The sequence below is a fragment of the Nelumbo lutea genome, chromosome 6 (assembly GCF_056320005.1).
Source record: "Nelumbo lutea isolate HS-2025 chromosome 6, American lotus-T2T, whole genome shotgun sequence".
NCBI classification, from domain to species: Eukaryota; Viridiplantae; Streptophyta; class Magnoliopsida; order Proteales; family Nelumbonaceae; genus Nelumbo; species Nelumbo lutea.
Genome location: NC_142689.1, coordinates 72821944 through 72835157, shown reverse-complemented (window position 1 = coordinate 72835157; position 13214 = coordinate 72821944). Strand labels below are relative to the sequence as shown.

General features: G+C 41.6%; 1 protein-coding gene across 1 annotated transcript; it reads right to left on the bottom strand.

The window, feature by feature from the left end:
- Positions 1–4623: 4623 nt before the first annotated feature.
- On the bottom strand, positions 4624–11906 carry LOC148849642 (putative cellulose synthase A catalytic subunit 5 [UDP-forming]). Its single transcript, XM_088949407.1, has 14 exons — positions 11447–11906; positions 11108–11303; positions 10793–11004; positions 10414–10516; positions 10065–10239; positions 9321–9587; positions 8869–9214; positions 8667–8804; positions 8379–8504; positions 8071–8283; positions 7673–7949; positions 6563–6759; positions 6111–6461; positions 4624–6016 (listed from the first exon to the last, which is right to left on the bottom strand). The coding sequence occupies exons 1-14, from the start codon at positions 11525–11527 to the stop codon at positions 5432–5434; spliced, it is 3267 nt and encodes a 1088-aa protein (XP_088805533.1). The 5' UTR covers positions 11528–11906; the 3' UTR covers positions 4624–5431.
- Positions 11907–13214: the final 1308 nt, after the last annotated feature.

The window sequence follows — 13214 nt, the reverse complement described above, 5'->3', positions numbered from 1 at the left end:
AACAGAGCCATACTCCATAGACTGAAGGCTCGCTTTGAAAGAATGGTAGGATCTATCTAATGGACGCCAAGAAAGGTGCGGAATTGGGGCGAATTTCAAAAAAAAATTCCTACTTTCTTCCAACTAGGAATCATATTCCCTAAATTTAAATACATTATTCAAGGATCCTACTTGAACCATAAACAAACCAAATCTAAACCAAAAGGAAACAGGAAGGATTATACCTGATCCGGAGAAATAATATCTCCCAAAGTTGGTGTTCACGCCCAAAGAAGTGACCAAGATCCGCTCCTGCTAAAGATGACACAGATGTGGATGGAACGGAACCAACAGGGTGCGTCCTACACACTAGATTCTTCACAAGAACCCTCTGGAAACATTGAACACCGAATCCTAGTGTCTTTCTTGCAAGACTATTGTCAAGAACTGCTTTCTTGACTTCCTGTTGCTGCAAAGATCCAATCTTCCAACAGGTAGTGGCGGCGGCTGAAGGAGGAGAAGTCCAGGGACGAAGAGGGCAGAATTGTCTCTTCTCTCTGGAGTCTGTGAGAGATCAAATCTCAGATTGCAGGATGTGTTTCTTGCTTATTCAAAACCCCTAGTTCAAAATCTGATATTTCTGCTAGGATTTTCTTCTCTTTCTTCTTGATTAAGAAACCTCCCAATATTTTGGGAGTTATCATAATCCAAATCAGTATTTGGATAGAGGTTAATCTTAATCCTATTTTCAGATTAAGTTAGTTAACTCCTGATCTTATCAGGAGGTTACCAGATTCAAATCTAATTTGAATTTGGTCTCTTATAGTGGATAAGGTCAAAGACCCAATCCTTTTACTAACACTAATCTCAGATTCGCCCTATGAACTGGTGATCATATTAGCCCAGTTCGAAATGGGCTTTTGGCCCATTAAGTGTTCAATGTTTAACTAGTTTCCAACCTGCTGCCCAGTTGGGCTTCTTTGTATGGCGTGGGAATCAAGCATTGATCTACACACCAGCCACATGGGTTCGGCCCAGCCTTTATTACAAGGCCCAGCAGAATTCACTAAAAGACTCAGTGACCCCCTTGAGCCCATCACATGGACCCTATGGGCTCAACACTTACATTAAGTGGTCCCTGGGCCAAGCCATCTTATAAAAACACTGGGACTGTGGGCAGGTGCAAGATTAGCCCATCAGGTATTATCCTAAATGGTCTTACACTTAACATCTCAGCCCTTAATGATCAAGCACTGCCCGACAAGAGAAGACCTCTCCCTCGGCCGCAAGGAACAGTGCCGCACTCTTTACTCACATGGATCCCGGGAATTAAAACCTTTTGCAAATCTTTTGAAACCGTACATATACATATATGTATATCTTATTTTGCAAAACAAAATTCCAACGATTGAAATCAACTGCCGGCAGTTTGGTTTCCATCAGAGAGAGTGCATTCCCGATCATTACCATTGTCCGACAAATGGGTTGATCCTGTCACTATGACCACTCACTCAGATGAATTCTCAGACTGCCCCAACATGTTCAGGTTTTGACCCCCACTAAGGATCTCACTGATTGACACATCAAAAACAGCCCGATCCGACACCTAGTGATGTGTCATAATCAAGTCCAGGGGTCAGGTGTAACTTTCAAGTTTTGCCCATCTGTCTCCAAGGTGTAGGGCAACACTGGAAATCTGATCCGGTTCAAGGGTTCAAGCAATCTCATACTGCATGTGCCTTGGGTCTTACCCTGATGGCCGAAACAAGCCATCCCAACACTTGGTGGCACATCAGTATCAGCCTTGGTAGGATTAATCTCCCCAGACCTATCCAATGGCTGTGAACATTTAAAACTAACACAAGTTTCTATAAGTGTCCAGTTTTAGGGTCTTACACAGAATTATACCAAACAACATGAATCAAACATGCACTTTAATTGATTTCCACTAAATAACAAAAGTACATCAAATCCGATTGAAGCTAAGGGTATACAAGACTGTCTAACACGCTTAACCCGAGCCAAAGGACTGTGAGTAGACGAACTGCCCAGTGTGTTATGGGCCTACCGGACTACCGTCAAGACCGCCATGGGTGAGACTCCTTTCAACCTCACTTACGGCACGAAAGTGGTGATCCCAAAAGAGATCGAGGTGCCAACACTATGCTTAGAGGCCTACGACGAGGAGACAAACGACGACGAGCTCTGTACCAACATCGACTTACTGAAACAAATATGGAACCTGGCATACATTCGGACTACAGCCTACCAGCAGAGAGTGGTTCGATACTATAACGCTCGGGTCAAGAAACGACACTTCCATTTCGACGACTTGGTTCTTCGAAAGGTTATGGTACCTGAGCCCGGTGTCGATAAGCTCAGACCGAACTGGGAAGGTTCGTACCGATTAAGACAGGTAGTCGGGGAAGGCATGTACGAGCTCGAGACCTTGGAAGGAAAACAAATACCTCGAGCGGGGAACATCGGAAACCCAAGAAGGTATTACCTATGATCGTCGAACTGGAGAGAGGAATGCGAGTTACTCCCAGAAGCCTAAGGGCCGTGATGTCGAGCTGACAAAAGACCTCGGCACAATACAAGATGCAGTCGCCTCTTCGACATGGGTAGATAAGTCCTAGTCGCCTCTTCGGCATAGTCGTGCTAAGTCCCAGTTGCCTCTTCGGCAAGGGAAAATAAGTCCTAGTCGCCTCTTCGGCATAGACGTGCTAAGACCTATTCACTTCTTCAGCATATACGTGTTAAAACCTATTCGTCTCTTCGGCATGGGCAAAATCAATGATAAGGAGAGTGGACCGCGAGTGGCTCCCAGAGCCTAATGGCTAAGGTGCCAAGCTGATAAAAGATCTCGACTCCACATACGACCTAATCACCTCTTTTGCATGGGCAAAATAAAAAGCATTTCGCTTTCAGCACCATGACAGACACAAACTTAGTCAATCTCTTCACAATAGACCTCCACCCAGTTTTAGGCTCCGCATCGAACTCGCTGGCTACTCTTTTGAGAACTAGCGCTTAAGGACGTTGCGTCAAAGTCTACCTAGGTGGAATGACCTGATAAAGCACTCACACTGAACCCCCTCTTGACGATGGCATGATAAACTTCGCTCTTGGGGTAATGGTCAGATTGCAGAACCCCTTGACGGTTCCATCCCTAATAAGGTACATGTCCTCGGGGTACCTGCTCCACCTCTCCTCAAGCGAATGAATTCGCTCTCATGTCTCGATAATCAAGACAGCAAGGTCATGCGTAAGGCTACAAACACTTGGACTCTTCCGACCTGAGAAGCAAATTGGACCAATGTTTACGATTACAAACTTATCGAACCAGTCATTCCAGGCCAAAAGGAGCGATCTACTCCCTTCGCTGAGCTACTTTCATCTCGATAATGGGGGGCAATTGATGAGAGCGGACTTGACCCTCCAATGACATTGTGACACATGGCATCTCGAAACAGCTGGACGACACCCAAACGCCACCTAGGCGATGATTTGGAGTCCTATATCGTAGTTCGTCTTCGCCCCGACCTAGCGACCTGCCTTTACCGCCAACCTAGCAACTTCAACCATAACATAAGCCAAGTATGAGCACCTCGTCTAGGGCCGACTTGTAGCACCTCGTCACTGGCCGGTGTGACCTCGATGCGAGGAGCGACCTCCCTCGAGGGCTTGCCAACTTGACTGAGGTCTAAAAGGCAACATGCGAGTTGTGCTCGCTGACAAATTTGGTATGCATATCCCAATACTCCCAAGTTTCTTAGATGTTGACCCACGTACCCAGTGTTCTGGATGATGACCAACGTGCATGGTGATTACCTTCAGGGATCTCAGATCCGTTAGGCGACCTCTTGAAAATCTCAGATGCGGTGCGTGAAACCCAGGCCAAGCAAAACCTAAATAAAGGCACCAACCCGAATGACACAAAAAGGTACGCATGATTTACCTGCTCTCTAGCTCTCAATATTCTCAACATTTTTCAACTCGCAACAAACTTGCTAACTTAAGCATCGAAACGACCTCGCCGGGCTAGTCACCCCAAGCTCTCTGATCCTATTTTTGCAGATCCACTTAGCTCGTCGTCCGACCAGAAGCCAAATCATCCTCCAGCAAGGAACAGTCAGATCGCGCAACATCATAGGGAGACGACAACAATAATTACAATTAATTATTATATATTCATTGTGCACATGTTTTGAGACTTTGGAAAACCCAATAAAATGCCCACCTAAACAAATGGACCATTATGGACTGATCCAATTCAATGTTTGGACCATCCATTCAATTCAATTTGGTTTAAATTTAGAATGGGTCATACCCTAGCCGGGTCATTAACACAAGTTCCCTTTTATCTTCTGTCAATGAGTCGGATATTGGATGATCAAGGTGTAAGCCTGAACTGGTCCAATTTTATATCTTATTGGTTCGTGGTAGGTGATGGGGGATGGAGTACCCCACCCCCAAAAACAAATAATAAAATAAAATAAGAAATACAGACAGACCATCCCAGTTCACAAGGTTGTTATGAACTGTGGTCCTGTATGATGCTTACGTAGCGATGCATGTGTAAACGATTTACTTTCATGCTGTACCATGAGTGGCAATTTATAGATCCTGACTCGAAGAAAATACAAAATCTGTTCGTTTTTCTTTTTTTATTTTTTCAACACAAATTGAGTTCTTATTACAGTATAAACCCTAAAAATTACCTGAAGATGAATGAGGAATCATCCACCCTATTACTTGCAAACACCTCCAATGAGACAATGACTGAAGTATCTCTGAACTGGTGGTATCCATGCCCGAAGCATAATCATAGAGCAAACTCATCACAGCTAACCACTAGGACAATGCCATAAATTCATGACTCTATTGACCTTCCACTGCATTGCCATGTGATCACCATAACCAGCAGGATCAGACGTTGACCATGTAACAGAGTAGAAAATAAGCCCCAACTTACGAAACCTTAGTTCTGGCTATCATTGTTACATAATGCAGGTAAATGCCTGCGCTTATTGCAAAGAAAAATCTAGAGAGACCAGATCAACGAACAACAGCGGTAACAAACTAACAATGTGGCTGACCCCTCTGTCTCTTCCTCGTTTTCAGCAAACTAATAAAGAATCAAGAAGCACTTCTGTGAAACTTCCTAATAATCTCTGACAAAATAAACTTACACATAGCGGTGAGATCTGAGAAGAGCTTGACCATCTTATATTCCCTTCGCCAAAGCAGTGTCTTTCGCCCCACCCCAAAAATATTGCCAACACAACCCAAACATTATCTACAGATTGCAGAACCTCACCAAACTGAAGTCTCGTTTCTTCTAAAAAATAAAACAACCATCATGGCTCATGTAATGCGAACGAGACATCACCAAATTAAGCTCCAGTGTTCTCCATTGACCCCCAAGGGCCGGATGCTTACAAACCTGCTAATTACAGTCTAGTCCGCATTCCTCTAGTACAGGGCCATCCGACTTGGCCAAGAATGGATCAATCCGGACCCACAAAAGGGAGAAGATAGAAGCAAGCAGAATGGACCAGACAATAATAATAGTGGGTGTCCTGTTCTGTCGGCCCAATAAACCTTTGAGGAATGGATAGAGGTGGACAATCACCCAAAAAGAGAAAAAGAGCTTACCAAACAAAGGACCCCATGACTCGTACCCATTGTTTATTGCATTTGAGATACCAGCAACAACCCCAATGAGGTTTATTATTAAAAGTGTTGTTGGAGGGATAAGCAATGTGGTCCACTTGAATGCATATAGCTCTGAAAACTCCTCATCATCCCCAGCCTTTGATGTCACAGTGAAGTTGGTATCTATACCAGCCAATACTTTCAAGAGTCCCTGGAAGACTGCAAAAAGATGTGCAGAAACACCTCCAATGACCCAAAACTGTTCATTCCTCCACCAGTCATCAAGACCAATACCACTCCATCTCATTTCCAGTATACTTGTAGCAAAAATACATATGAAAAGTGATATGAACCATAAACTTGCAATGTTGCTAAGCTGCAGCAGAAACAGGATAGAAACATTTAAGAAACAGTGGATTGTACAATTAAAGCAATGTGTTCTGTCACTAATATAATGACAAGTTTCATACCTCCGGTGTGATAAATTTTCCTGTGAGCAAGCACACAGCAGGTAAGGTACAATATGCCAACAGTGGAATTGATGTCAACGGATATACAGTAGCACCTATGTAAGACCAACGTTCCAACCATTTCAAACCACCTCCATATCCATACCATATAGGGCAGTGCCTGCTCAAGAAAATCTCTACAGAACCAAGAGCCCATCGAAGGACCTGGTTAAGACGATCAGAGAGATTGATGGGTGCTGATCCTTTAAATGCTGGCCTAGGTGGGATACAATATATTGATCGCCATCCATGGCAGTGCATCTTAAAACCAGTAAGGATATCTTCTGTAACAGAACCATAGATCCAACCAACCTGACAAGAATATATGCTTAGTATAAGGTAAATGTGAAGTCTGAAAACAGACAACCAACTCTATATACATGACTAGAGAAGTAGCCGACTAGTGATATTACCTCTTTTCCCCAATCTGTCTTATCTTCATAGCCACAGCTGATGACATGAATGGCTTCTTTCAGCAGAGATGCAGGGCTTGCACTTTTCAGTGTCCCACCATTCTCAAGAAGGGTGGATGCAGCAAACACAGGGGACTGGCCAAACCTCTTTTCTAACTTATCCTCAGATATCACAGTTGATTTTGCACTCTCAATCCCTGCATAAGAAGTCAAGCCACGTTAAGAAACAAAACCAAAAAAAAAAAACAAAATATGGAACCAATAGCTGGGGAAATGATATCGTAGAGAACCATAACTGGCAGGATAGGAAAGATGAATGTGATTTTATAAATAAAGACCGCATGCAGCTGCTGAAATGGATTCAATGATTCATATAACTTTACAATTTCAGACTGCAAATGTATGCATCTCCCTAATCAACTTCAAAACCTGGATGATGACTGTCAACAGTCCAGTTCTTTGGCATGTAAATAGAAAGTACCCAAGACAATCAAATAATGGACCATTTTGATGAGACAACCAAACTGATCACCAGTATTTAAAAAGAGGGGGGAAAAGGCCATTACCCAATGTGGGCCCCAGCTATCTTGGGGTCTTAGGAGGGGTAGACAGGGTACAGTCCTATTTTTCACACAAATTGACCACACTCAGACTCAAACCCACATTCTCATGCTTGCCAACCTCAGATTTTACCATTACATCAAGTCATGTCCCCTCAAACAGATCAATGGTAGAGGTGACAATTTGCAACAGGATTTGACACAAAAAACAGCCAAAGTGAGCTGTGAAAATCTTCAAAAACTTCAGAAATGACTTGCAAGCCAACACTTATTTTGCGAAGTCATTTTTAAGGGCATCAATTTGGCTGGCTTTTGCCAAGTTGGATATGGCTTAACCCTTAATGAAGCTGGAACTGAACATGTGAAATCACAAGATCAGCATGTCTCTATTACTTCAAATATCCTAAAATGCATGGTATATTAAATTGTTTGCATAGAATTTTGAAGGAGGGGTAAACAAGTGAAAGAGAACCTAAATGCAAACTTTTAATCATCATTAAAAAATAACATCAGTGATACCAATGACATCAAACAGGAAAAAGATTTTTACCTTCAGTACCCTTCTCAATACTTTCCAAAGCATATGCAGGTGGTAAATTTCTGGAACCCCTTTTCTTCTTCTCAGACTTAGGCTTAGTAGTCTTCTTCTTCCTCCTCCCAGAACAACAGCATCCGCAACAGCACCACTTTGGCCAACAATTGCATGTCCTTGTTGGTGGCTTCTTTGTCTTTGGAGCATCATAACCATAGAGTGCCTGCCTTCTAAATACACATCCTGTCCCCACATAAATAGGTCCTTGAATCCCATCTAGACCTTTCATGTTAATCTGGTACAGGAGACCTGTCCATTAGTTCTTTCTAGAAACAACTAACTTATCCGAGAACACAAACAGCTGATTACAAAAGTAGTGTATAAAACATTAAAAGAAAACAGGATTGCATGCTTACATCAAAGAATACAACATTCCGATTAGCATATCGGTCATGCCTATCAATACCATCAAACCTTTGTGGGAATTGAACATAACAAACTTTCTTTCCCATCAAAGGGTCCATCATGAAACACATTGCCTCCCTGAGAGCCTTACTGTTATTGATGTAGTGATCACAATCCAAGTTCAATAGATATGGTGCATTTGTCAGCACAGCAGAGACTCTGACCTATTTTATTGGGGGAAAATAGAAAACAAGGAATTAGAAAACTTTTATCAACACCAGAATTCATTAAGACCAATTGTTGATGGGTGGTTACTCACCAAAGCATTCATGGCACCAGCCTTTTTATGGTGATTAAATCCAGGCCTCTTTTCCCTAGAGACATAAACCAGGCGAGGGAGTTCATTTCCTTCCGTGTCATGCCCCCCACTTTGACCCAGAAATACCTGGATTAGATTTTTTTTCTTTGCTTAGTAACCAAAGGAACTTTATTGATAAAAAGCAAGGTGCAAGATGGAAACACTTGGAGTGGATCCTAAAGGTAACATTAGAACAACATCAATCCTGCATAAGGAAATTAGCCAAAAAAATAAACTCAATATGTATACCTGAATCATGCCTGGGTGATCTCGGACATTATTACCAGGCCATGGAGTCCCATCCTGCATTGTCCACCCTTCTTCAGGGACTTTCTGTGCCTTAGCAACCAAAGCATTGATCCGAACCTTGAACTCCTCATATTCTCTCTACAAGCCAAAACATTGTTAGTGGTGAACTTAGAGTAATCATATTTAACAAAGATATTGTTACCTTCATCGCCCTCCGCTCCTTCACAAATGAAGGCAAGACCTTATCCTTGAGATAATCAATCTTCTGAGCAAAATACCATTCAGGTGCTCGTGGCTCAATGTTGAACTTCTTGCAAAAAGGGACCCACTTCCGTGCAAACTCAGATGTTTCAGACAATGCTTCAAATGTTAACATAGCAGCACCATCATCTGAAACATAGCAGGAAACCTTTTCGACAGGGTAGTCCACGGCAAGAATGGACAAAACAGTATTTGCAGTGACAAGAGGAGGCTCCTTTAATGGATCTACCGTACTCACAAATATATCAACAGAAGAGAGTTGAGAAGGCTGGCCTTCTTTCTCATACCTGAGAAGGAAGGAGGAAAAAACTCAGGCACAAGTAACAAACTCTGATTCCACATTTGGGTGTATGTGTACAAAACCAAGAACACTGAATTTAGCCAATCACTAACCTCAACGATAACCTATCTAGATAAGTTTCTCGGTCAATTGGGAGCCACTTCGGAAACTGATCAAGGATCCATGAAACTGCAAACCATATCTCACATATCACAGATATGAGCCATAATGCATATGCATCAGGTGCTGGATGCGTTATTCGGTAATGAAAGAAGAACCCAACAATTACAAGCCGTATTATGATGATCATGCGATAAGGGTTGATTTGGCTTGATGGAATTGGCAATTTCCTTGATAGTGGTTGTCTAGCCTCATCCATTCTGATAAAAGACAAAGTAAGGCACCAAAGTTTAGAATTAAAAACTGTACTTGCTTGAAGAAGTGCATGGTCATTACCATTATTTGTTAATCAAATCAGAAAGTGAGTAAATACTAGAAAATAAAGTATTAAAAATTATAATATTTCAAAGCATCACTAAAATTTTGAAAAATCAACTTTTTAAAGATTATATAGAGTTTGAAAGGATTCCAGCTATGGAACCCAGTTATCATAACTAGGTCAAAGCCCAATCCTCCTAATCAATTAAATGATTAAATAATCAAGAGAAAAAAAAAAAAGTTTGTAATGATAATTACCACAAAATAATCCATAGAGTGACTATATCCTGCAGAATTTTATGAACTTACTGGACTGAATTTATGTTAAGTCCCCAATTATGCAAATGGACCATCCACTTCACCATTGGGACCAATACATTAACACTATCAGATGCCAGAAGTGTTTATTGAGCACTTACAGGGGTAGATCTGGCCCATCACCATCATTATCCCAATCTTTGCTACCATTTTCATTCTTCACCACTTGTAACTTCTCTTGCTTTTGCTTCCAATTCTCCATCCTCTCTTTCCAAGCCACACTTCCATAACCATATGCAGCCAAGTCCTTCGATGGATCCATGGATCTAGGTTGAACTATAAATGAAAGAAAAGGAAAACACACCAGGCGAGCAAATAAGATTAAGCTAAAAATAGATAGAATTACAGCAACAATACACAGAATAACTATCCAGCTGCCATCACTGCAACATGAAACAAGTCAACAAAAGCAATTAAAAGAAAAGTTCTTTAGGACACAGGTCAAAGCACCTGGAAGGCTAGGATCCGCGAATGGAAGGGGATGGATCCTTTTCCCTCCGCCACCCATGAAAGAAGGGACCAAAGCGTGCTGTTCAGGAGGTATATCATCAACCTACAATCACCCATGTCAATAATTCTATAAGAAATCTTTTTAGAACCGTGAAGAACACATCGATAAAAAATATATTAGATTCATCATCCATGAAGACCGTCTAAGAAATTCAATCAGCTGAGATAGCTTCTGCATGTGTGTGCATTAACGCTAAAAGAGATGGGGAAGAGAATAGGGGGTAATCATAGCTTCAAATCCAAGACAAACTGGTATAGAAAAACAATCTCCTAAAGGAATTGAAGCCCCAAAAAAGACGGATTTGCACAGGTGATTTACCATTTGACCGTTGGTAAGCAGAGGAACTTGTGGTATTGTATGAGCTACTTGAGGCATATCTGCATCTCCGGCTCGGCCATAGCTCATGTGCCCCTGAAGCATGGCCTCTGCAAGATACTGCATATCCTGTTTGTCCCTTCCGGTAAAACTAAATTCATTCTCAAGGTCGTCGATATCATCTTCTTCTTCATCACCCGCAACTCTAGCACATCCTGCAAATTCCAAGCTCTTTAAACAAGCAAACAATTACAAGAAAAGGGGAAAATGTTGTAGAACGAAATGGCTGAAAGATCTTGGTAAGACGAAGTAGCTCACCCTTCAGACGTTTGAACCTAGTTTTGCACTGTGGGCAGACCTGGCTTCCTTCTCTACGCTCGTACTCGTAACAAGTCCTGCAAATTGGGAAAGCACATTCGTTGCAGGCAACAAAGAGCTCTCCATCGACAGTAAGTCCCACATCATCCCCACAAATCTGGCAGATTTGCCCACTGATTGGCTGCAACGGCTTGGGCTGCAACAACAAATAAACACCAACAAAATAAAACCTCTCAATTCTTCAAAAACCAAGCAAAGAATCCGCGATGCCGGATTCTTCAAGACCAACAAAAAAGAATTCATCATTTCCAATATTCAAGATCAAATCCTTGAACTTACGCCAGATTCTCCCTCTCGACGGATGACGACCAGTTCATTCCTGTTGTGAGAACCTGCAACTAAACCGGCACTGGCCTCCATTGTTCAAAACAAAGAGACCACACCCACAGTCCCAATTTTGCTCCAGATCTGCCCTTCTCCTCCCAAACTCAGATCAAAAATCCGATCTTTTGTTCTATTTATTGTGAGCAGAAGACGATAAAGCTCAGTCGTCGGGCGATCAAAAGGAAGCCGTCGTCACTGTAGATGAAGCTCCCCAGTTTGAGCTGTAATGCCTGTGGAGTGAAAACTTTGGGCCTTCTTTGCGAATCCACCGAAAGTATTTCATCCCTTATTATTCTTTCTTGTTCCTTCGAACAATCCCTCTCTTTTACAATTATCGAGCATTCTTCCGTAAATATGAGAAAAATAAATAAATACCTAATACACCACCGACACTATTTTAACCAACCTCTCTCCTATTATTTTTTGGCCACTCGTTTATCCCTTTTAACACCCCCGCCGACACAGCTACCACGTCAGAAAAAAAATAAAAAATAAAATAAAAACCTTCTCTCGAAAGTCGTAAGGTCATCAAGATTCAGTTTCTACCGGAAAGAACAGCATTCGGAAGAGAGGTTAATAAGAATCGGTAAATCGAAATTGGGTGGTATCTATAAATCATATCAATAGAGACAAATGAATGAGGTTGCTCATAACCTGGCCTAATATAACTAGGTGGTATGTATAGAGAGCAACCAGACATCGTTTTGTTAATAATGGTTACTTAATTCAATGTCTGCTTTCTGAGTTGGTTTAAAAAAAATGAAAAATCAATTGGATGGAAGAAATTTTTTTCTCTTCTTTTTTGAAGGTCCTTCGGGGCAGATTCATTCAACGACTAATCTCGGTTACATCTCTCACAATGGTGTCAAAAAGAAAATCTGAAAAGTGAGACCATCTGTTGCTCTATTACAAGTAATAGCGAATTTAGCGACAGAGGAACCAGCAATTATTTGCAATCAGCGAGCAAAATGCTGACAGAGCACGGTGGGTCCAAGTCCATCACCAAACAATTGACATATAAACAAGCAATATAGAGATAAATTAAGAACAACTATAATTACTATTTTATTATATTATAATTATAATTAAATAAAGCAAATGGAAGAAAAATCAAGCAGTTGCGGTGAATAAAATAAAATATAAAATAAATTAAAAGCATGCAGGAAACAGCTATGCACATGTGGGATTGTGAGGTAAGGTTTCAGCGGTCATATCGCGAACAGGGAGAGCCGTTCCCTCTTGCCAGTTCCCACTGTTCCGTTTCTGCCCATGTTTGCTCTCGCTCTCTCAGTCTTTGTCTTTCATCTCACGGGCCCATACAAGCTCTCTCTCTCTAGATATTCGTTTGGTGAGCATTATTAAATGGATCGTGTCATTTGGTTGCCATAAAAAACGATATTAATTTGTGAGGAGGGGTAATTTGGATCGTCTTGATGACATAGATTTTGATTTAGCATTCGCTGTTACCTCAGCAAACTAGGTTAGTCGAGTGTTTTTGGCATTTTGGCGAAGACCGAGGTCTGACCAACTTGTGATGGTTTGATCTAAGTTAAGATCAAGTATCTCAGCTAAGATCAAGGTTTTAGAAGCTAGCCAGTTGTTTCCGATCTCTCGAGATCATGTCGCATGTCCGCAAACCTTATCCTTATCCCATTTAAATTGAACAAATTTGACAAATCTTATCAGTTCACACAAAGTTCATTTTCGAGTGCAGAACTGACTC